Source organism: Pongo abelii, chromosome 15 (assembly GCF_028885655.2).
Source record: "Pongo abelii isolate AG06213 chromosome 15, NHGRI_mPonAbe1-v2.0_pri, whole genome shotgun sequence".
Classification (NCBI taxonomy): domain Eukaryota; kingdom Metazoa; phylum Chordata; class Mammalia; order Primates; family Hominidae; genus Pongo; species Pongo abelii.
This window is the reverse complement of record NC_072000.2, coordinates 69,071,025-69,097,186: the sequence shown is the minus strand read 5'-3', so window position 1 is coordinate 69,097,186 and position 26,162 is coordinate 69,071,025. Positions and strand designations below refer to the sequence as shown.

General features: G+C 39.2%; 1 protein-coding gene across 4 annotated transcripts; it reads right to left on the bottom strand.

The window, feature by feature from the left end:
• Window positions 1-1,343: 1,343 nt before the first annotated feature.
• On the bottom strand, window positions 1,344-22,506 carry CHURC1 (churchill domain containing 1). Of its 4 annotated transcripts, XM_054529802.2 has the most exons (5): window positions 22,293-22,506; window positions 21,850-22,207; window positions 12,216-12,351; window positions 10,268-10,338; window positions 1,344-4,207 (listed from the first exon to the last, which is right to left on the bottom strand). In XM_054529802.2, exons 2-5 carry the CDS (start codon window positions 21,967-21,969, stop codon window positions 4,115-4,117), a joined length of 420 nt encoding a protein of 139 aa, XP_054385777.1. In that variant the 5' UTR covers window positions 21,970-22,207; window positions 22,293-22,506; the 3' UTR covers window positions 1,344-4,114.
• Between the last annotated feature and the right edge of the window lie 3,656 nt (window positions 22,507-26,162).

Sequence of the window (26,162 nt, the reverse complement as noted above, 5' to 3'; positions counted from 1 at the left end):
TGTTCCCATAGCTATCTCTCCTTAGTTTATGAGACACTGAGGCCCAGTGTGGTGGCTCAAGCCTGTAATCCCAACACTTTGGGAAGTCGAGGCGGGAAGATGGCCTGAGCCCAGGAGCTCACTATGTAGCCTAGGCTACATAGTGAGACCTCGTCTCTACAAAAAATTAAAAAAAAAAAAAAAAATTGGCTGAGCATGGTGATGTACACCTGTAATGGTTTCAGCTACTCAGGAGGCTAAGGTGGGAGAATTGCTTGAGCCTGGGAGTTCGAGGCTGCAGTGAGCTATGATTGCACCACTGCACTCCAGCCTGGATGAGACCTTGTCTCAAAAACACTGAGCCAAACTCTAGAACTTTATTACAATCACCATCACAACCATCATCCAAACTACCATTCATTTAATATTTACTATGGGCACAGACTGTGCTAGGTACTTTATATATACTAGGTTATTTAATCTTCACAGAGATCCCATGAAAAATTGTTATTTCTATTAAAAGAAAAGGTAATTGGGCAAGACACTTGCCAAGGACACACAGCTTAAGAAGCAGCAAAGCTGAAAGTTAAAGCCACGTCAGTCTGACTCCAAAGCCTCTACTCTTAACCATAACACAACTGCTTTCTTCTAGCTCAGATTCTTCTTCATAAAGACCACTGACAGCTGCCTGCACACAGCATTAGATTTAAAAATCATTAGATTTAAAAATTCTGTGGAGGCATGATGGTTTCTAGTTTTCCACTGAAGACACTGAGGTACAGACAGGATAAGTGACTTGCCCAGTGTCCCATCATTAGCAGGTGACAAAGCTAATTCTAGACCCAGATCTTTTAATTCCTTTTCTATCCAACTATACTGTATCTTATAACAGTCTTGTACTACAGTAAAAAAAACATACATTTTTAAATTGAGCGCCTCAAATAACTAGCCCTGCTCACAACATGAAAGAATGAAACTGAAAGGACTTTTGATACACTGAAATAAAGGACAGTGAACATAAACATCTTCATGGTAACTTACAAATAACAAGCCATATCTGGTTGTGCCCAAGCTATCTCATGTCAATTAAATTAGTATTGGGAGAACCTAAAACCATGTGAGAAAGAGCTAGATCAAACAAAACAACAAATACTGGCTGAGCTTTTAACTTCAGGAACTGACTAGCCAGACCTGTACATCACAGAATGATTACAGAAAAAGGAGGTGCCAAGATAAGCCCACGTTTCCAATTATCCCCAAAGGTGATTTCTCTTCCTTCTTGTATCTCAGGAAGGGAAGTAAAAAGCTAAGCCATGTTTTGCCTAATTCCTAATTTGAACAGAAAAACAAGGATTCTGTGAAACTGGGTTCAAGTGGTCTTTATTAGATCCACATAAGAATCTAGAAAATGATAAAATATCACAAAACACAGCACAACGTTGGTTTACCAATAATGAAATATAGAGAGAGGATCTTATGTTTTAAATTTTTGTAACATATAGTCCAAAACAAATAGATAACTATAGATTCTGCAATAGATGAGGACATTGGCAGGGCATATAAAATTAAGACTCTTGGGCTTCAAATGACTAAGTTGGAAGCATTAGCAAACTCAAGGAAGGGAAAATTCAGAGGCTATAATGGGCTTAATGCTGCTATTTAAAGTAATGAAGCATTTTCTCTGCTTTCTGGATTCATTTCACCAAACGATTTCCTCAGCAGGTCAGATATAGATTTGCAGCAAAATGAAAAACATTTTCCAGGAATAAAACAACTGATCCCTACAACAGCTGACTTAACTTTTCTGAATAATAAATCTTCATCTGACATGCCCAGATGCCTCAGAGTACTGTCACTGATATTCTTAACCTCTTCCTAACCTTGCCAGATCCTTGTATTTCATATTTGCCAAACATTATTACTGAGAGGGGTAACTGCACTAGCTGTGTGACCTTAAACAAGTTATTTAACTTCTTTTTTTGTTGTTGTTTTGTTTTGTTTTTTGTTTTTGAGATGGAGTCTTGCTCTGTCTTCCAGGCTGGAGTGCAGTGGCATGACCTTGGCTCATCGCAACCTCCCTGTTGCGGGTTCGAGCGATTCTCCTGTTCAGCCTCCCATGTTGCTGAGACTGCAGGTGCACACCACCACCCCTGGCTAATTTTTGTATTTGTATTTTTAGTAAAGACAAGGTTACACCATGTTGGCCAGGCTGGTCTCAAACTCCTGACCTCAGGTGATCTGCCTGCCTTGGCCTCCCAAAGTGCTGGGATTACAGGCGTGAGCCACCACACCCGGCAAGTTATTTAACTTCTTTGTGCCTGAGTTTTTGTTGGCTCCAAAAGTGCTGCATTGAAATAAAGAACAGTGAACATAAACCTCTTCATGATAACTTACAAATAACAAGCCATATCTGGTTATGGCTAAACTATCAATAGCACCTACCTTATGAATTTGTTAATGAGGATTAAATAAGTGCTTAAAAAGCTCTTAGCACATAGTAAGTACTTAATAAAGCTCAGATATTATTATTATTACTGTTATTCAACAAAGCTTTTCCCTGGTATCTACAATGAACACTTTGCTCATTTCTTGTTTTTATAAGGCCTTAGTTCAGAATTTCCAAATCTCCTAGATATGAAGAAGAAACACTTTTGTTTCTAATGCCTGACCCTTTAAATTTAGGTCTCAGAATGAGCACTAATTGAAGCCACCTCATTGTATCTAGTACTTTATATACTTTCTAAAGTACCTTACATTCACTAATTCATTTAAATCTCCTAACAATACTGTGATGAATGCATTATATCAATTTTTATTAGTCCAATATGATAGAAACAGGACAATAAAGTCCAGAGTAATGCTTTGCTTAATGACTATACTGCTACTAAATGGCAGACAGGCCTAAATGCCAGAGTTTATAACCTCCTAGCCAGTGCTCATGAAACTAGGCAAAGTAAGATATTCTAAGATCCCTTTAAAGCAAATGAAACCATTTTCTCATTTATATTAACTAAAGTCCACACTGTATTCAGATTTCCCTAGTTTCTACCAAATGATCTTTTTTTTTTTTTCGTGGTATGTAATTCCATGTAGGATACCACATTACATCTAGCAGTCATGCCTTCTCAGGCTCCTCTTGGCTGTGACCATGTCTCAGATTTTCCTTGTTTTTGATGGCCTTGATAGTTTTGAGAAGTACTGGTTAGGTATTTTAAAGAATGCTCCTCAATTGGAATTTGTGTGATGTTTTTCTCCTGATCAGACTTGGGTTCTGAGTTTTGGGGAGGAGGACCACACAGGTAAAGTGCCATTCTTATCACATTCTGTATGATGTGATGCTATCAAGGATACATGCTATCAAAAGGGCTTATCATGGATGACATTAACCTCAATCACCTGGCTGAGCTGGTGTCTGTCAGATTTCTCCACTGTAAAGTTACTCTTTTCCCCCCTTTCCATAGTATACTCTGCAAGGAAGTCACTATGCGGAGCCCACTAAGTGGGGAGTATCTACATAAATTATTTAAGTTCTTCTGCACAAGAGATTTGTTCCCCTTCAATCATTTATATTAGTTTGGGCTTGTAAATATTTATTATATAGTTTGGGTTATAACCCAGTACTACTTTATTTATTTTGTTACTCAAATTGCTCCAGCTCTGGCCTTTCAGAGATCCTTCAGTTCGATCATACTGATATACTCCCAATGACTGTGATTTTTTTTTTAATTTCAGTACTTCATTTTCCTGTGGCACAAGATACTCTAGGCTCATCTTGTATAGTTCATACCCCAGTTCTAGAATCAGCTGATTTTCCGAGGAGCCCTGGTTCCTTTTATCAGAAACCAAAATCTGGGCCCCAGGTGTGCTCCCATTCTAGTTGTTTTCTGACCACATAACTGCTAACAAAGATGCTTCACTCTGGCTACACTGATGTGAACTTCGAACTTTAGCAGAAGAGCTCAGCTCTAGAGAACAATGATCTCCTACACTACTTTTTTTCCTCAAAGAATAAGTAAGTCTAAGCAGAAAAAAAATATGCAAAGAATTTTCAGTATGAATGAAATAAGACAAACCATCAGGCTTGCTGTATTGTAAACCAACCCAATATCGTTATAACAGATCTGTAGAAGGATCCTTAGAATAAGAGAGTCATTTGTCGGGGGTCATCAGGGAGAATACTGATAGTATCTTCGGCTTTGCCACATAACAGACACAGCATGGTATACTCCTAGAACAAGATAAAGTGCATAATTACCTCGAGGAACAGGGAAAAAGATGCTTTATAACTTACTCTAGTTAAGATGTTCTCTACAAATTGTCATGAATATTCTTTCTGTACACTGGATCAATTTCTTCAATATGTATCAGCAATGTCTTAGGCTTATTCTGTATATTCCAGAGCCTGTTGTTTATATAAATTGATACATAAATGTCATCTTGGAAATACATGGCTATTTCTCAGAAAGCACATATATTTAGCTTAGTGCTGCTATTTAAAGTAATGAAGCAATTTGAGTGTGGGTCCCTATGGACAAATTCCTATTCTTACAGCTGTTCCTTTCTAGGATATTTAACACTAATACACAACAGAAATATTTTTTGAAAGAAGAAAATTCCCAAACTGAAAAAGCTATTTTTATCTACCCCAGGAAAATAAACAATTATGTTAAATTCACTAGTATGTCCTGCCTCATTTTCAGATGGCTAGTTGTCTGGGAATTTGATCCATTTAAGAAGTTTGTTTCCTAGGCTTAATAAATGCCCAGATTGGTAACAGAGGAGATTTTGTTTTAGGCAAAAACCCTTAGGGCAAGGTTCTTTTTCATTTTTTTTTTAGACATGGTCTCACTGTGTTGCCCAGATTGGAGTGCAGTGGCGCAATGATGGTTCACTGCAGCCTTGATCTCCTGTGCTCAAGTCATCATCCCACCTCAGACCCCCAAGTAACTGAGATTACAAGCACTTGGCATCGCCTGGCTAATTTTTAAATTTTTTGTAGAGATGGGGTCTCACTATGTTGCCCAGGGTGGCCTCAAACTCCTATGCTCAAGTGATCCTCCCGCCTTGGCCTCCCAAAGTGACAGGATTACAGGTGTGAGCCACTGCATCCAGCCCAAAGTCCTATTCTTATAGCTTTCCCTTTCTAGAATATTTAACAGTCATAAACTACAGGGACATATTTCTTTGAAACCTTTCGTTTAAAAGCCTTTTTCTCTGTACAAAAACAAACATCTATGTTAAGTCTTCTAGAATTTCCACACCTGATTCTGAGTTTGCTAGCTGTCTGGAAATTGATCAGTCAAGGCAGTTTGTGTTTCTTAGGTTTAGACAGTCACTAGAGAGGGCCACAGAGGTAAACAATGACTGTGGTACAAAGAAATAGAAGCAGGCAACTGCCTTTTCCATCTTCTACTGGTGAGTTCAGGAGGGGAGCTTAGTTGTGGCAGTGGAAAGATTGCTTTATGAATTAAAAATAAAATAAAAATACATCCTCTTCAAGGTCTTTTACTGTTCTCGAATACTTCCACTGCTTTAACCCACCAGGCATTGCTATTTGGATGGCAACCTTTTACAGGAAAAGAAGAAGGAAAAAAGTAATAGAGTCAAAAAGAGAAAATGTGTGAGGCTAAACAAATACTTGAGTTTTCAACCAATCTAGCCATTGACAAATTTATACTGAGTGCCTACATGCTCTGCAGTGTGCTGGCAGACATGAAAGAACAAAGTCTGACTTTATACAATCTGCAATCTAACTTGGGAGGGGGAAAAAACCTAACACATAATCTGGCAAGATTATTAAATCGGTGAGACTGATTACACCTGTAATCTTTATAGGCAGTCTGGAACCCAAATTTCATTGCAAGTCAATTATTTGGAATTCAAAAGCAATTTCCCACAGAAGTAATGTCATACATGGCGGTTAGGTTCCCAGGAAAATCCACAAGTCTTTTAAATTTATATTGTTCAAGTACCATAGAATCTAACCATATATAGAAGTGCTTCTGTGGGAAAATATGTCTAGAATTCTAACTTGGGATGCCAGGAACAGATCTCCTTGTGCTGCCAGGAATATGATGAGATTAGGACACCTTTTATCAAAACCAGCCAAGTAGAGAAAATAATTCCCCCAGTCATTCACAGGGACTCTCAAAGGCTCCAACTGGGCAGGGCCTAGGGGAAAAGATTTGGAGGGAAGAGCAGAGTGGGTGGAATTACCTCTGAGTAAGACCAGTTTTTTTTTTTTTTTTTTTTTATTCTGAGGGCTTTACTTTTTTCCATATTAGCTTTACTCTTTTCCTCTATTAGTCCCTGTTAATTCTGACTCCAAGTCTTCTCCTTCCCTGGCCCACAGAGGAACAGAAAGCAGTCTCATAGTTTCTGTCTTGTTTCTTGAAGTAAACACACAGTACGTTTCGGTGTGTGTGTGGGGGGTGGCTTTTGCTAGGAGGATTTTTTTTTTTTAAATAAAGGATACCTATAATAATTTATGATGTATTTTCCATGTAAACTCTGTCCCTCTGTCTCCATTTTCCCCCTAGTCTTGCCATCAGAAAATCCTACTTTGTTCAATAATGGCATTATGGTTGTTTTAAAAACAGAATACTTACCTTTCAGAGAGACTAATGAAATATTTAAAGAGGTAGTGACATGTTTGGAATTTGCTTCGAAATAATCCTATGGGGGGATGTGAGAATGGTGAAATATAAATAAAGCAACTTGAAGATGGGTAGTGTACATTAGTACACTATTCTGCCTACTTTGGACTATGTTTAAATCTCCTATAAGATGTTTAATATAAAACAACAATGGTGGCTGGGAATCCCACCTTGAACTACTGCCAAGATAGGATGAGGGGCTGGGGTAGGGTGGGGACAAGGATAGTAAGTAATGGCAGCTGAGAATGGAGGGTTCTTGTGGCCATTAGGCTGAGGCAGAAGTTCCCAAGTGGCTATTCACTAGAGTCAGGGCCTGACACAGGTACAAGAAAAGTTCAGAAAAGGGAGAAGATGCATAGGCTTGAAGAGCAAAGAGGAGATGGAATTTGAGTTCAGGTAGAAAGAGCTAAGATTTAGTTGGCTTGAAGGTAGAGAGAAGGACAATTCAAATCAAGGAAAAGGCATGAATATGGACAGCAATATGGAAAAGAGCATGCGCATCGCTTACAGAGTAAAAGGGAAAGGAAACTGCATTTGGTTTGTCAGCAGGGGAGTGGAGGATGACATGTTTAAGACGATTAACTTGATGGCAGTGTGCAGAACTGCAGTCTGGGGAATGCTGCAGTAATTCAGGCTTCAATGGGTATGGTCCTTGACATGAGGTATGGTGCCAGAGTCAGAGAAAAAGCAAGCAAAACAAAGAAAAAAAAGAGGGGATGAGGGGTGTAGGCATGAAGGCTAGAGAAGGAAATGTGAAAGGTATCTAATAGGTCTCTACTGAGACTGAGTACATGTGTGTTCAGTACATGAGAGAGCATAAAGAAGGTTCCAGACCACAGAACAAAAGCTGAGGAGTATCACTTCGAGAAAACAAGAAAGAAAAATGAGAGAAAACACAAAGGAGCAGTTAAAATGATTTAAAAAGGAAAGAAGTCAAGCACTATGGACCTCAAGGGCAGAAATGCTTCAAAAAGACAACAATAGTTAATAAAACTAGATGCAGAAGCCATGTAAGAGAGAAAAGAACTAAGGCAAAGTCACAGGATGTGGTTAGATTATAGGAAACCTATGAGAGAATAGTTTTAGCACAGTGAAAATGAAAATCACTTTGTAGGTAGTTAAGAGGAGTATAGGGAAATAAGGAAAATAGGGTAAAGACCTATTCAAGTGGCCAGGCAATGGCTCACATCTGTAATCCCAGCACTTTGGGAGGCCGAAGCAGGAGGACTGTTTGAGCCCAGGGGTTCAAGACCAGCCTGGGCAACAAAGTGAGATCTCATCTCTACAAAAAATTTTTAAATAGCCATGCACAGCGGCTAGTGCCTGTAGTCTCAGCTACTCGAGGGGTTGAGGCAGAAGGATCGCCTGAGCCCGGGAGGTCAAGGCTGCAGTGAGCTGTGATCATGCCACTGCACTCCATCTTGGGCGGCAGAGTAAGACCTTGTTGCAACAAACAAACAACTTATTCAAGTAAAGAAGAAAGAGGAAGAAGAAATGATTACAGGATGAATCAAAGTACACTGGAAAGAAAGACGGTAACATGAGATTCCTGAGGAAATGCAGTAGGGGTAGCATTAGAGAGGAGTAAATAAAAATCTTTCTCTCTAACAGGAGAGAAGGAAGAGTAAAGTTGGGACAATGCTAAGTATGGTGTACATACGAAAGAGTAGCGGGAAATAAAAGAAGGGAAGCTGGGCCAGTCCAGTGAGAACGTTGAAATGAGGAGCTTGGATATTGTACTGTAGCTAAAGGTGCGCTATGGGAAGGCCAATGAGGTCACCCGAAAGTATCATTTATTTTTACTTTTTAGTAGAGACAGGGTCTCACTATGTTGCCCAAACTGTACTCAAACACTTGGCCTCAAGAGATTCTCCTGCCTCACCCTCCTGAGTAGCTCACACTATAGGCACACACCACTGTGCCCAGCTTTGAAAACATCATTTTAAGAAAATTAATATGATGGTAGAGTATGGAGTATGAGTTGGCGGCGGGGGTGGGGTTGGGGGAGAAGTAGACTGGGAGTAGAGAGTCTAGTTTAAGAATCATTTTCACCACCATTTCATAGTTTCTCGAATCGTGACTACAAGCCACCTTCCTTTACCTTCTTCCTGTCCCAGAGTAATTTCCAGGGCAGCTTTGAAAATGGCTGCATTCAGTCATAAAGGAAAAATCAGCTAGACTTTGGTCTAGCTAATTTACAATGGCTTGGTTAGGACATAAACAGGCAACCTCAATATCCATTCAGGAGCTGTACATAACTCACATGAGTTTCAGGAGCTTCTTGAAAATAGCTATAAGCACTCCTTTCCTCCCATAAAAGAATAGGACTGTTTCTTTAAGCCCAGGAGATGCTCATCTCCTTATGTGGCCACTACTCATTCACTAAGATGTCAATTTTGCCCTAAGTTACGCATATCATATAAACATTTCTTGAGGCATAATTTTTGGATGCTGAAGAAATATAGTCAAGATGTTATTTTAGATTAACCACAACATATCAGACCAGACTCTGACAGGTGACTAAGCACTTTCTTCCATGCTAAAATAAGGAATAAGAGAGGTTTTACTATCTTATGATTCTGCTATGGAAGATTATTATTATTTTCCTAATTAAGTACTATCTAAATGTGAAGGGAATTGAAAAAATTCTCTTGGCTGTTAAAAGCTCTAGCCTGATATTTATATCCTATGGACAAATATGTAGTTCACACAAAATAAGTAACTCAACTTGAAGGCTTGAAATCAGGCAGTGAGGGACAGAGATAGGTTTCAGTTTGTCCCTGGCTCTCCCCCACTGCCCAGCTTTTCTTTCTGAACATCAGACCTGTGAATCTTCAGCAACTACAGGCCTATACCAACCTTCCAGAGAATTCTTCACATGCTCTCACAATTGTGTAAGTATTAATCCTTATGATAAATCTCTTAATCTCCAGCTTCACAGTGGTTCGGTGTTTCTCCTCCAACCATGGTACACACAGCTTGTAATTTTACTTAATAATATTATAATGTCTTACCACAAATGACACTGCAGAGTTGTTCAACTCTACATGCCAACTTGGGAAAACAAAGAAAACCTCCTTATCACAATTTCCATGCCAGGCAAGTATGGTGGCAGTGGACAGGCCACCACTTAAAAGCCCACAACTGTGCAATCACGTAACTGGGCAGAAAAAAAGAAGCACAATGGTAATCTCATAAGAAGGTAGAATGTGCTACTATTCTTTATAAACAAAAATGGCAGAGCTGAGATATCATTTGTAAACTACATATTTTGATTTGTGATTCTCGTGAAGACAGGTTTACACAAATCCACCCACATCTAAAGTCTGTCTCTCAACTTGCACAGATATAAGAAAGACATGGGGCTGGGCACCGTGGCGCATGCCTGTAATTCCAACACTTTGGAGGCCGAGGTGGGAGGACTGCTTGAGCCCAGGAGTTCAAGACCAGCCTGGGCAACATAGCAAGACACCATCTCAAAAAAAAAAAAAAAAAAAAAAAGGCATAGTCTCCTTTAATTTATGCTAACACTTTGCACTTCACTTATGAAAACTGTATTTAGATTCTCAAGGGCACTTTTATTATTCCCCTAACCTCCCCACATTTATATTTATACCCATATTTATATTTACCTGAAATTCATCCATGATACTGAATGTATACTCATGTCTGGCTATTACATGATGACAATTCTTACACAAATCTGCTAAAACAAAGAGAGACTTATGTAATTAAGTCTGAGAGTTTCTTAAAACTTCTATTAAAATTTCTATTCTCAGCATATTATTTAAAGAGAATCTTAAGTCTGTCATATTCAACACAGGAGGAAACCCACTATAGTATCTACCTTGATTTTTAAAAAATTCAGAATCTGCCACATAGCAACACTACATAATTCTGAGTCTGAGCTTTTATTAATTGCCAACAAAAGTTCTTTAAGAGAATCAGTTAAAAGATATTTAAGTGTATTTTTAAACTAGCTAGATCAATTTTTTTTTTTTTTTTTTTTTTTAAGGCCGGGTCTTACTCTGTTGCCCAGGCTGGAGTGCAGTGACACAATCATGCCTCACTGCAGCTTCAACCTCCCAGTCTCAAGTTATCCTCCCAAATCAGCCTTCTGAGTAGCTGGGAGGATAACTTGAGCCCGGGAGGGGCTCAAGACATGCGCCAACACAGTCAGCTAATTTTTTTGAATTTTTGTAGAGGTGAGGTCTCACTATGTTGACCAGGCTGGTCTTGAACCCCTGGGCTCAAGCGATCCACCCTCCTGGGCCTCCTAAAGTCCTAGGATTATAGGCGTGAGCCACCGCACCTATCCCAGCTGGGCCTATTTAACTATGTAAAAGCTTTCATATCATGAATAATATAAACTGTGCTACTATATCCAATCATAAATAAAAACCAAAGCTGGGCATTAAAGTGAATTTAATGGTAACAAAATAATCTAGTAAAAACGATGATTTATTGAGTGCTTATTATTTTAAATATTTAATCTTCTAAAAACCCAATGAGGTAGATAGTATCATTACCACCTTTTTAGAGATAAGGAAACAATGGCATACTTCAGTTAAGTAACCAGCAAGAGGACTGAGCCAGGATGTATTGGAACCAGAATTCAAACCCAAACAGCCTAGCTCCAGGGCCCTTGCTCTTAAACCACTATGCCCTACTGCCTGGAATGAAATACAGCTTAAAGAAAACATATGCTAAAAAGAAAGAAAAAGATTCTTCTAGCTTAGAACATTTATTATTGTCTGACTCCATTCTAAAGGCTTGGTGTCTTTTCAAACTCCTCTGTCAAAATACCATTACCTATATATTTATTCCTCATGTGGTTAGAAGGTACCCAAGAACCAGGAGACAAGTAAAAAGGGAATGTGAACAGTTAAATACTTCTCACAATATTGGGCACTGAAGTATACATATACTTAACTTACAGAAATCCTTAGTGCTAATCTCAGAATTGATTTTTTTATACATAGTTTATTTGGTTTCCTAGTATTGAGGACGAGAAGAAGGATATGAAGGCAGCTTATTATTTAGAAGCAAAAGTAAGGAACAACAGACTGACATTGAGATTGGAGAAGAAAAAAAAAGCTAGACATTCTGAGCAGAAACAAGACTGAAAAAAACACTGCATTCCTGAAGTCATTTAGTACAGGGACAAGCAGCCTTAAACACTTTAATAGCTGTTGGAGGATATCATGGTATTATACTGTAGCAGAAAGTGAAAACTCACATGGATGACCCTAAGGTCACAATAATAACAATAATAAAAAGTATATCTTGTTAAGGCAGCATAAAGCTTTTAAAAATATGTCCCTGAAAAATAATTTGATAAACACAAGAATTCAGTTCCTGAATCGTAAGCTTTAGTTATCTGCAAAAGTCATTTACATAGACTGTTTGATGATCCCAGATAAATGAGGTGTTAATGACATTTTCCTCTTAAAGACCTAACTAGTAATTATGTGCGCAATACAGTACTGAAATAGGCCTCAGAATATTTTGCGTAACATATCGACTTCCAAAGGCTGACATCTGCTAACACACTCAGGTTAAAAAAAAAAGTCTACTTACGATCATAGGTAACTATTTCTTCTCCATCTTCTTCTTTCAAGGATTTGTTTGTGATCAGCATAAAATCCCGCTTACTGCACACTGCACAGCCTGTAAAGTTCAGCAAGAAAGATCCATTCTCCAGGCAGGTATTACCCTAAAATATCAGAAACAGGAATTTAATTTATTTACATTTCAAAATCTTTAGTGAAGATGATTAATAGACTTAAAATCTCTAAAGGCAAAACAAAACTAAAAAATGGCCAGCATTTACTTCTAGGTCATATACCAATTAATTTTTGAAATTACTAGCTTTCCTAAAGAAGTGTTATTCATGTTAACAAAAAAAAAAAAAAGCAACTAAAGTGCAGTGTTAGATCCTTAAGTCTCTGAGGACTGCCACTATGTTGAAAAGCGAGGATAAACTGCAAATAGATATTTAGAAACAACTTAAGGAAACCTTAATATAAAATATGAAAATAGAAAATTAGAAAAATTTAATAACCAACAACATTAAACGAGGCATACCAACTAAAATTAAATTCAATCAAAATAGAAACTGAGTCAATGATAAAGATGATCTTACATAGATGTTTAGTTGTTTGTTCAAATAGTTTTGATCCTTGATCATAATACAAATAAACAAACAAAAGTAAACTCTCAGCTCTATAGATGTCAGTCCTTAAGGATACACGTGATTTAGGCAGAGAAGCTTAAGTTCTTCATCTCATAAGACTGACACAATGGCATTTAAGAGAGAATGGGTTTTACATCTTTACTAAGAAACTATACAAATTTTCAAAAAAAGTTTTTAAAAAAGAAATTCTAAATAACTTATGCTCCTGGCTCAAAGGAAGCCTTTTTTTTTGGTAATTGAGATGGGGTCTTGCTATGTTGCCCAGGCTGGTCTCAAACTCCTGGGCTCAAACGATCTTCCCACCTCAGCCTCCCAAGTATTGGGATTACAGTTGTGAGCCACCGTCCCCAACCCAAAGGAAGTCTTTGCTAAAGGCTTACTAATAATTGTTAATAATTAAAATTCACTTTATAAATAATCTAGTCCAATCCCATTTCTCAGCAACACACTTAAAGAGTATTTTTAAATAATGCGATTAAAAATCACTCAAATCAACATTTCTCCAGTGCATCTGTGTCTGGTATTGTGCAAAGCACAATAGAGGATTCAAAGATGAGCCAAATATGTTGCTACCTTCAAGGAATTTTAAGAAGCATCAGCGAAATTAAGATCCACCATAAATAATGCCACTAGGAAGTCTTTCTGGATTCCAAGCACCAGAATTAATCTCTCCCTTCTATGTATTGAGGAAGAGATTAACACTGGTGGAGAATTAATCTCTCCCTTCTATATATTGAGGAATCTCTCCCTTCTACGTATTGAGGAAGAGATTAATTCTAGTGGAAGAAATCAAGACATTACTACATAGAGTTATTAAATCATAGGTGCACTGCCTTAACTATTAAAAGGGAAAAGCGCCCTTAGGATTAAAGTATACATTTCCAGTTATTAAGAACAAATGCTTTGCTTCGATTTTTTTTTTTTTTTTTTTGAGATGGAGTCTCGCTCTGTCGCCCAGGCTGAAGTGCAGTGGCACGCTCTTGGCTCACTGCAAGCTCCGCCTCCCGGGTTCATGCCATTCTCCCGCCTCAGCTTCCCAAGTAGCTGGGACTACAGGTGCCCGCCACCACGCCCGGCTAATTTTTTGTAGTTTTAGTAGAGACGGGGTTTCACCATGTTAGCCAGGATGGTCTCGATCTCCTGACCTCGTGATCTTCCCGTCTCGGCCTCCCAAAGTGCTGGGATTACAGGCGTAAGCCACCGCGCCCAGCCTTTGATTTTTTTTTTTTTAATAAAATCTACTGAGGTACAATTTACATACAATAAAATTCATACACTGTAAGGGTACACATAGGTGAATGACTTTCAACCCATGTATATACCCATGTAACCACTACCCTAGTGAAGGTATAAAACATTTCTATCCACCCCAAAAAGTTCCTTCATGCTTTTCAGTCTATCTCTAACCTCCATCCCACCCCAGACACCCACTGATCTGATTTCTATCTCGTCTTGCACGTTCTAGAATTTTATATAAACAGAATCAGTACACTCCCGCATCCAATTTCCCTCGCTTGATATAATGCCTACGTTCATCATCCCTGTTGTTCTAGGTACTGGTAGTTTGTTGCTTTTCATTGCCAAATAGTATTCCCTGTAGGATTCAGCTGTTGGTAGACATTTGGGTTGTTTCCATTTGGGGCTATTATGAATAAAGCAGCTATAGAGATTCATGTGCAAGTCTTGGATGGACATATGTCTTCCTTTCCCTTGGGTAAATATGTAGAAGTGGAATTGCTAATATGGTAAAAATATGGTATATTTAACTTTACAAGAAACTGCCAAATGGTTTTCCAATTTACATTCCTGCCAGCAATGTGTGAGTTCCAGTTGCTCTATATCTACATCAATACTAGGTATTGCTTTTTATTTTTGCCATTCCAGTGATGTAAAGTGGTATCTCATTGTAGTTTTAACTTTTGTTTCCTTGATGACTAATGATGTTGAGCATCTTTTCATGGTGCTTATTCATGTATCTTCTTTTATGAAATGTCTATTCAAGTCTTTCGCCCATTTTCAAAAAGTTAGGTTGTTTGAGTTGTAAGAGTTCTTTATATATCTCAGATACAGGTTTTTTCCCAAATATATTTTCTCCATTATTGATTTGCCTTTTTTGATGGTTTCTTCTGATGAGCAAACAAGTTTTGATTTTCATGAAGTCCAATTTATCATTTTTTCTTTTATAATTTATACTTTTTTTCTCCTAAGACATCTCTGCCTACCCCAGGGTTGCAAAAAGTTTCTTACTTTTTTTCTATAAGTTTTATAGTTTTAGTTTGTAGGTTTAGGTTTATAATCCATTTTGAAATAATTTTATATATGAGGTAAGGATCAAGGTTTATTTAGTTCCATATGGATTTCCAGTTGTTTTGGCAAGATTTGTTGAAGACTGCCTTTTCCCCTACTGAATTACAATGGTGCTTTTTTAGAAAAAAGTCAATGACCATATATATGTGGGTCTGCTTTGACTATTCTGTTCCCTTGATACATATATCTACCTTCCCACTAATATCAAACTCTCTTGATTACTATAGTTTTATAGTAAGTCTTTAAATCAGTTAGTTTATGTCCTATAACCTGGCTATTCTTGGTTCTTTTCAGTTTCATGTAAATTTTAACATGAGCTTACATACTTTATAAAAAAGTCTACTGGAGTTTGAATTGGGATTCCCTTGAATCTATAAAAGCTGACTGCCAAGGACTCCAAAAAATTAAGGAAAAGAAAACAGTTTTTAAAAAGATCTAAATGCCAATTTCAAATAAATATAACTCTGAACTGGACTGCATCCACAGACACAGGTTCCTTGCACAATGTGGCCTAGCCTCTGTAATCTGACCATGTAAGTAGGCAGAATGTGACTCTAAGAAAACACTGAAGGAAGAGAAGCAGCTATATATCTGTTGTCTGGTAAGTAAATGCTTCAAATGGCAAAATACAAGTACAGTATATAAGAAACGGATGGGACTTTCTTTAAGAGCCCTGGTCATTTGAAAGCAGCAAGAGTAACCTTCATCAGTGAGGCATAGCTCTTTTATTAGATGAGGCAAGACTATTAACATCCAAATTTGGGAAAGTAAACTAAAGCACACATTATTCAGGGAAGGTTTTCAGGCTCCCATAATAGGTGGAAAAGAATGCAATTCAAATCAATTCCACAACAATAACAGTAGACCATAACAGCTTCAATAAGAAAAGGAAAAAAGTTGACATGTTAAGTACCCTTAGAAAATTTGATTCAGATAAATCCTGGTTAAGGATTTGTAAAGGTATACAAGTGTGCAAGAAGAAATGGCTGAAAACTATGAGGATAATTAATACAAGAGTATGTTATAAAATCTTATGAGAAAGCTGTAATTATTCTGATAAAGACTGGATCAATTTTTTTTCCAGCAAATTATTTCAGATGATACAAGTTAATAGCTAATGTATATATTTTGCCAGGGAATGTTTAAAAATGGAAACTACAGTTTTTATTAAAGAACCAATTTTTTGTTTCATTGATTTTCTCTATTGTATTCTCTCAGTATTTTCTACTCTGAGCCTTATTATTTCCTTCCTTCTGCTTGCTCTGGGTTTAGTTTGCTCTTTTTTTTCCATTGTCTTTTTTTTCTTTTTCTTTTTTTTTTGAGACAGGGTCTCACTCTGTCACCCAGGCTGGAATGCTGTGGCACAATCTTGGCTCACTGCAACCTCCGCCTCCTGGGTTCAAGTGATTGTCTCACCTCAGCCTCCCAAGTAGGTGGGACTACAGGCACACAAAACCATGCCAGGCTAATTTTTGCATTGTTTGGTAGAGACAGGGTTTCACCATGTTGGCCAAGCTGGTCTCAAACTCCTGACCTCCAGTGATCTGCTAGCCTCGGCCTCCGAAAGTCCTGGGATTATAGGCATGAGCCACCATACCCGGCCCGTTTTTCCACTGTCTTAAGTGGAAGGTTAGGTAATTGATTGAAAAGTATACTTTTTAAATATAGGCACTTATAACTATAAATTTTAAGATGCAGAGTATCATTTTAAGGCACTCTTACATACAACTGTTTTGCTAATTATATATTACTCAGCACTTAATTAAATCTGGTTCAATGTTATCTACTAAGTAACAACTTGAATATATGAAGTTTGGTAGCTTGGCTTTAAATGACAAATACAAAACATGTAATTTTAAACATATCACTAACACTGATTTTTTCCCACTGATTAATAATGTATTTCTGTATTCCTGTTGCATTACTAACAAAATTACAAGCTGAAATTAAAATATATGAAATGTTTCATTTCCAGTTTGATATGAAAAATATTTGATTACAATTTTGTGCCTGTTCAGTAATTTTAGAAAATGTAGTAGAGTTCTAGTTGTGACTGGTTTGCTAAATGCTTTTCTGAAGGAAAAAAAAAAATGTGGTTCGCCGTTGAGTTAAAAAACATTTGGGTTCAGAAAATTAGTATGGTTCATTCCAACTTGACTTATGTTTGAATTCAAATTCTCAGTGTTAACATTATAAGCAAGTAGGCCAGAGCCCCATTAAGAATTCAGTACTATATATTTCTAGTCTGTAAAAATAAATGACAAAACTCCAAACAACTTTATGTAATCAAAGATAAATAATTAACTATTATTTACTCATGCTACACTTAGAGCTTCCCAACAAATGATTTTTTGTTTGTTTGTTTGTTTTTTTAAGTAGACAGGGTTTTGCTCTGTTGCCCAGGCTGGAGTGCAGTGGTATGATCTTAGCTCACTGGAGCCTCGAACTCCTGGGTTGAGGGAATCCTCCTGCCTTAGCCTCTTCCCAAGTAGGTGGAACTATAAGCACACACCACCATGCCTGACTAATGTTTTTTAATTTTTATTTTTAGTAAGCATGGGGTCTCACTGTTGCCCAGGCTGGTCTCGAACTCCTGGGTTCAAGCCATTCTTGTGCCTCGGCTTCCCAAAGTGTTAGGATAACGCATGTGAGCCACCAGGCCCGGCCCACCATCTTCTTATTACCCTTCCCTTTGCTAAGCTTCTGCAAAGCTGAGCAAAAGCAGTGGGCTTCTGCTCTTACTGCACTTAAAAATAGGTCATGACTTCAAAGAACCCCAGAGTTGGAAGGATCCTTGACATTCCAAATGGTCAGTTAGTCTCTACTGAACAATAGGAAGAGAGCTTAATTCCTTTAAGAGTTACTCATTCCATTTTGAAATGTCAGAATGTTCTTTATTCTGATTCAAAGTCTAAGACCCGTAACATCCACCCACTAATTATTTCTAAATCTGCCTTCTAAAATTCCAAAGAAAAGTTTAATTCTTCTTCATGACAGTCTTTTAATTATTTTAGAACAGAATAAAATCAGAGAAAAGTACCTTTGAAAGGCACTCTCCTGGTTTTCCAATCACCTCAATCCCTTTTTCTACTATTCTTCCTTATACTTTATTTTCATTTCTCAAGTTAATTTAGTCTTTGTAGCTCAGTCCTTGATTCTCTACATTTTTTTCCTCAGAGAACAAATCCTATTTTGACACTTGTATTTGACTGACTCATCTATCTATGTAGTTGTACCCAAACTGCAGTCTTATATCTTCACTTGACCCTTCAGATATTCTCAACCTCAGGTGAAGCATGATATTAATAACAATTTGACCATTTGTCCCCAATTTCGTTTTTTCTTCCCACACGCCTCCAATTTCTGTAATGATACTTCCAACATCCCAGTTGCCTAGATTGAAAACCCTGAGATCATGTGATCATGTATAGGTCTCCCCTTATTCTCTTCTACATTAAACTGGTTGAATCTTGTTAATTCTTTTTTTTTTTTTTTTTTTTTTTAAACAGGGTCTCACTCTGTTGCCCAGGCTGGAGTGCAATGGCACGATCATGGCTCACTGCAACCTCCCACCACAACCTCCAAGTAGCTAGGACTACAGGTGCATGCCACCATGCCTGGCTAATATTTGTGGTGTTTTTTTGTTTGTTTGTTTGTTTGTTTTGAGACAGAGTTTTGCTCTTGTCGCCCAGGGTGGAGTGCAGTGGTGTGATCTCGGCTCACTGCAACCTCTGCCTCCCAGGTTCAAGCGATTCTCCTGCCTCAGCCGCCCAAGTAGCTGGGATTACAGGCGCCTGCCACCACAACCAGCTAATTTTTGTATTTTTAATAGAGACGGGGTTTCGCCATGTTGGCCAAGCTGGTCTCGAACTCCTGACCTCAGGTGATCTGCCAGCCTTGGCCTCCCAAAGTGCTGGGATTACAGGCGTGAGCCACCCTGCCCAGCCTATTTGTATTTTTTGTAGAGACAGGGTTTTGCCATGTTTAAGACTGGTCTCAAACTCCTGGGCTCAAGTGATTCACCTGTCTTGGCCTCCCAAAGTGCTGGGATTACAGGTGTGAGCACGGTGCCCAACCTAATTCTTTCTTTGAAATAAGGTCTTCATTATCTCATGCCTACAGTACGGTTGCCATGGCTCCTCAAATGCTCTGTGGAGTTCTGTCTTTACACACCCTCTACCCCACCATTTCAACATTCAGCCATAAGATTCTTTTTCCTAAATAACATATTTCAGAATCATTTCTCTATTAAAATTTTGATGGTTGCCCAATGTCTAAAATGTAAACTCTAAACTTCTCAATATGACTTTTAAGTTCTACAATAACTCCACTCTTAAGAATCCAACCTAAGGCTGGGCACGGTGGCTCACGCCTGTAATCCTAGCACTTTGGGAGGCCGAGGCAGGTGGATCACGAGGTAAGGAGATCGAGACCATCCTGGCTAACAAGGCGAAACCCCGTCTCTACTAAAAATACAAAAATATTAGCCGAATATTAGCCGGGCATGGTGGTGGGCACCTGCAGTCCCAGCTACTCGGGAGGCTGAGGCAGGAGAATGGCATGAACCCGGGAGGCGGAGCTTGCAGTGAGCCGAGATCATGCCACTGCACTCCAGCCTGGGCGACAGAGCAACACTCCATCTCAAAAACAAAAGCAACAACAACAAAAAAGAATCCAACCTAATCTCTTTAATATTCTCTACTGCAAACTTCTCCCTCATGGTCTCATAATAGCCCATGTTTATTACTGGTTTCATAAATATCCTTTTAAACTTTAAAAAAATGAAATAGTACACAGTAAAGTACATGAAACATAAATGTAGAGAACAAGAAATAATTATAAAGTGTACATCTGTAGAACCACCACCCAAATCAAGAAATAAAACACTGCTTACACCCCGGAAGACTTTTTCTCATGTGACCCTTCTTGATCACACCCTAATCCCTTAGGAGTAACCACTATCACGACTTAACAGTAATTGTGTGCTTTCCTTACAGTTTTACCACCCAGGTACATCCTTGAATAATATATTTTGGTTTGCCTCTTTTTGAATTATACTTTATGTGTTCTTTCATCAACACTATTTGTAAGACTTTTCAGGCTGCTGTGTAATTCCAGTTTGCTTTCGTGGCTATAATTGAGGGTTTCTCTACCTCCACACTATTGACATTGGGAGTGATACTTTGGTGTGGTGGCTGTCCCATGTATTGCAGGATGTTTAGCAGCATCCCTTGTATCACCCATTAGCAGTCAGTAGTACTTCCTCTTTTGACAACCAAAAAATGTCTCTGGATATTGCCAAATGTCTCCTAAGAGGCAAAAATCACTCCTGGTAGAGAACTACTGCTCTAATTCATTCACTTCCATTCCTCATTCATTAATGGTGTTCCATTCTAATGAATATATCACAGTTACTTTTCCAATCTACTACAAAAATAATGCTGTTATGAACACTCGTATTTATAAAAGTCTTCAGAAGCATATACACATGCATTTTTCTAGAATGGGAATCACTGGGTCATTTCTGTATTTTATAAGGCTCACCCGTTTTTTCAAAGTAGTTGTACTATATGAGAATTCATACTGTTATACATGCTACTCAGAAGCCTAAGTATTACCCATAAGATACTAAGACATAACGAACTACAGAGACTTTTTCCCTCCTTCCCAATCAATGCACAAATTCCACTTCTGTAATTTTCCCCCATCCTCCAGCTCCTCACCTTCTTTTCTACCCCAATTAGAACTGTCCTTCAAGTCTTAGATAATGTCCACCTTTTCTCAGGGGAGAACAGCACTATCCTCTATTGCCCTCCCCTTTCCCTAAACTTGAATAGCATTTCTGAACTGAGCTACTCATTTTTTGTTAGTCACATTCTCCCCAAAACTGTAAGCTGTTAGGCAGCACCAAAGCTGCCTTTTAATTTCTTCTCTGAAATAAATAATCCAGCCGGACGCGGTGGCTGATGCCAGTAATCCCAGCACTTTCGGAGGCCAAGGCGGGAGGATCACTTGATCCCGGGAATTTGAGACCAGTCTGGGCAACAGCGGCATCCTGTCTCAAAGAGAGGAGAAATAATCCCTTTCTGGCCTAGCAAAGTAATCTAGCTACACATATATAAATGTTCTACAAGGATGCCTTGAATGAATGAGAATAGACAAGCTTTGCAAACTCCTGAACCTGAAAGTAACTGAGATTTAGGAGGCAGTAACAGGCAGGAAACCTAAATTCTAGTCCTGGCTCTCATCCATGCAACTAGTATATGAACTTGGGCAAGTGATTTCCCCTCTCTGGGCATCGATTTCTTCATCTGCAAAAGTGTTAGAACAGATGACCACAGAGGTCCCCTCCAGCGCTAGAATTCGGTAAGAAAATCGTACTTCATCAAATCGAGCTTGAAGATGAGACCGGAAGTGGGGGTGGGGGAGTCCCTCGGTTGTCGACGGGGGTTGTGGTGGTGGTGCGGTTCCTCTGTTGCTCCTTGGAGCTCAAGAGAACGGCCACGACGGCTGAGGTCAGCCGCCAGGGCGGGGACCAGAGGTGCCGACCACCACAGGCCATCCCTGGTGTGCCTAAATACCGCTACCTGGTCACCGGGACCGGCAGTGCGGCCGAGTCCGCCCCACGTACGGCCTCTCTGGGAAGGCCAGCCTGGGATATGAGACACCTCGGGGGCCGGCCGCGGGATAAGGGAGCGCCCAGTCGCTCACCCGGTTGGGATATTCCTTCTCCACACAGTCGCCACACATCGCGACGCAGTCAACAGGGAATGTCCGCCAACGCTTCCGGGAAGACGAAACCTCGCGAGAACTGAGATACGGTTGCCGCATGCGCCCAAGTACTCGACTCCTGGGTATTCCGTCTCGGGAACCGAGCCGAAGTCTCCGCCCCTTAGCAACTGTTGTCAAGGCAGGGCACAGTCTCCTTGGCACCGTGCGTGGGCAAAGGGTGGGGCTTCAGAAACCTTCCGAGAAAGACGAAGAAATCTTGTGCACTGACAGATGTGACGGGAAGGGAAAGGGATCTTGGGCTGAGCGAAGTTCTCACAGACACCTTCCTGAGCTTAGGCTGACAAGAAAGGCAAATCACGACACACAAGAAAGGGAATTATTTCTCGCTACCGTATATACAAATCTGAAATGTTAATGAATACCTTTCTGTACCATTTCTTAAGGCAATGAGAGTGAATAAGAGACCAGATCTCAGCAGGTGAATAAACAGTAACCGAAGTGTTTGGGAAGAGACGCTCAGAGAGCTGCAGAAAATCTCCTAAAAGAACCCTTAAAATATTAGTAATAATTGGTCATTCCAGAGTCCTCTGGAGGACATAGCAACGAGGAACGTATTTCTATCTCTCTCAGGTGTCACAGAAGCACCTCAGTGGCGGGCAAGCACTATGTAAATAGAAAAATGGCCAGGTCATCAGCCATCCCATTACTGAGTATATACCCAAAGGACTATAAATCATGCTGCTATAAAGACACATGCACACGTATGTTTATTGCTGCACTATTCACAATACCAAAGACTTGGAACCAACCCAAATGTCCATCAATGATAGACTGCATTAAGAAAATGTGGCACATATATACCATGGAATATTATGCAGCCATAAAAAAGGATGAGTTCATGTCCTTTGTAGGGACATGGATGAAGCTGGAAACCGTCATTCTGAGCAAACTATCGCAAGGACAGAAAACCAAACACCGCATGTTCTCACTCACAGGTGGGAATTGAACAATGAGAACACTTGGACACAGGGTGGGGAACACCACACACCGGGGCCTGTCGTGGGGTGGGGGGAGGGGGGAGGGATAGCATTAGGAGATATACCTAATGTAAATGACGAGTTAATGTGTGCAGCACACCAACATGGCACATGTATACATATGTAACAAATCTGCACGTTGTGCACATGTACCCTAGAACTTAAAGTATATTAAAAATAAATAAATAAATAAAGCTTTCAAAAATTACCTAATTGAATTGACTGCAGATATTTTGATTTCAGATTTGCACATCCACTTATAAATGACCTATTGGTTCACAGATTAAAAAACCAATAAACATATGTGCTTCCAAAAAAAGAAAGAAAGAAAGAAAAATGGCCAGGTCAATTGTTCCTGCATCATCTCCCAATCCTGTGGGTCTCAAAATGCTTGTGATTGTTGCCCCGCCTCATCCTTTCTCTCTGTATTGAAAGCATCTTATTTTTTCGCAACGACTTAATTAACTTGCATACGAATCTCGAAGTTTGTCTCTGCTTCTGAACAATGTGTCTTTATCACACTCCTCTACTCCAATGGGAACATCAACATCCTCCCTCAGCCCTGCTTTATTGCTGTCATGTCAGTGAAGAAAGATTGGGGAGCACGGGAGACTCTGGGATCCAGATTCCTTAAAGAAGAGATTAATAACCATTTCAAAGCACACCAGTTTAAATGGGTTTGCTAATATGGGAATTATTTTTCCACGGAAGCACTGAAGTTGTAACCTTTAGTATTTCAACTTCTAGTAAGTATCTGCAATGGTTACTAAAAATCATAGGTGTGCTAAGAAACACTGCGTGAACTAGAGCCATCAGAGTTTACCTTATTCTTAGAATAATTATAATACCTCCCATTTGTATGACATTTTCAACCTTTCAAAAGTGTCCTCATTTCAGTTTCTAATTTTATGCTATTACAACCCTATGTGGTTGGTAAGAAAAATATGTCTCCTCTTTTCAGATAAGGAAACCACAGGAGTGAGTGGTTAAAGGTCTTGTCTATGGTAACAGCTACTCCGTAATCAGCCAGGGCTAGGACTCTGTTGCTATCCTTGGCTCAATTTCTTTCTAATACAGTAGCACTAACAACTTACGGCTATAAAGCACTTTAAATATGGCAAGTTTGAACTGAGATTGTGCTGTGAGTACATTCTGCACACCAGATTTGGAAGATTTAGTATTAAAATATATAAAAATCTCATTAATAAATTTATGTGATTATGTTGAAATAATTTTTGACATACTGGGTTAAATAAAAATGTATTATTAAATTAATTTCACCTGCTTTTTTTAATGTGACTACTAGAAAATTAAAAATTACACATGTAGCTCTCATATTCCTATTGGACAGAGCTAGTCTATTCTTTTTTTTTTTTTCTCTTTTAAGGCAGAGTCTCACGTGTCACCTAGGCTGGAGTGCACTGGCGCAGGCTCGGCTCACTGCAACCTCTGCCTCCCAGGTTCAAGCGATTCTCATGCCTCAGCCTCCCAAGTAGCTGGGACTACAGGGGCACACCACCACAACTGGCTAATTTTTTGTAGTTTTAGTAGAGACGAGGTTTCACCATGTTGGCCAGGGTGGTGTCGAACTCCCGGTCTCAAGTGATCCACCCGCCTCGGCCTTCCAAAGTGCTGGGATTACAGGTATGAGCCACTGCACCTGGCCCAATTCTTTCTCTTCATCCATTTTTAAATGCTTTCTCTGTTTTTAAAGCCTAATACTGACTTTTAATCCTTTGCTACTCCCCAGATACTCACAATTTAGCCTGAGAGATAAAATGAGCACAAATACTAATAATTACTGGCAGATTGGGGTATAAGAACACAAAATGGTGAGACTACACCCAGGGGGAGGATTAGGAAAGAGGAATTTGGGCCTTAAAACATGTATAGAATTTCAAAAAGCAGAGTTTTGTTTTGTTTTGTATAGAAATTTCAGGTGAACCATGCCAAGGAGTTTGGATTTTATTCTGCATGTGGTAGGGAGCCACTGAAGGTTTGAGCAGGAAAGTGTTGCCAGAATTGTGGTTTAAAATTATTTTAGGCTGGGTGTGGTGACTCACACGTGTAATCCCAGCACTTTGGGAGGCCAAGGCAGGAGGATAGCTTGAAGCCAGGAGTTCAAGACCAGCTTGGGCAACATAGTGATGACCTCGAAAAATTTAAAAATTAGCCTAGTGTGGTGGTGTGCACCTGCAGTCCTAGCTACTCAAGAGGCTGAGATGGGAAGATCTCTTGAGCCTAGGAGTTTGAGGCTGTAATGAGCTATGATCATGCTGTTTGCACCCCGGCCTGGGCAACAGAGTGAGACTCTGTTCCTAAAAAATAAATAAATAAAAAAGAAGATTATTTTAGCTGCATTTTATTGGGACTCATTGGAACTGGGAAAAAAATGGACATGCCAAAGGCAGACGTTAGCATGAACCACAAGGGGGAGATGTATAGCTTTCTCCCTCATCACTGAGAATATACACGACAAAAATAAATTAATTAAAAATTACACTAAAGCCATAGATCTTAAAGAGTACACCCATTAGCATGAATTGATTTCATATCCTAAGGCATGAAAGACAATCTACATATTTATGAAATTTTTTTACCTTCCCAGAGTTATATCATAACTTGTTATTAAAATGAGCAAGATAAAAAAAAAAAGGTTGGCCGGGTGTGGTGGCTCATGCTTGTAATCCCAGCACTTTGAGAGGCTGAGACGGGTAGATCACGAGGTCAGGAGTTTGAGACCAGGCTGGCCAACACAGTGAAACCCCATCTCTACCAAAAATACAAAAATTAGCTGGGCATGGTGGTGCGTGCCTGTAATCCCAGCTACTCAGGAGGCTGAGGCAGGAGCAACGCTTGAACCCGGGAGTCAGAGGTTGCAGTGAGCCGAGATCGTGCCATTGCCCTCCAGCCTGGGTGACAGAGCTAGACTCCACCTCAAAAAAAAAAAAAAAAAGTCATCATATTTATGGTCACAAAAGCTCAAGAGCTCAGGGCTATCTATCCAATGAAGTCCTCCATTTAAATCTAGCCACATTCAGAGAAGAGAGGCAGGAAATGAGACTTGGGGGAAGAGGTAGGCAGGACCAGAAATTAAAGTGTGACTGTGGTAATGGGAATATAAAAGTATCTGAGGTTGACATATGGGAGAAAGGAAAATAGAGGCTACAAAGCAGAAGATTAGCACCTGAATGAAATGAACAAGTAATGATGTAACATAAGAAAAACAATAAACAAAAAATATTTTCTCTTATA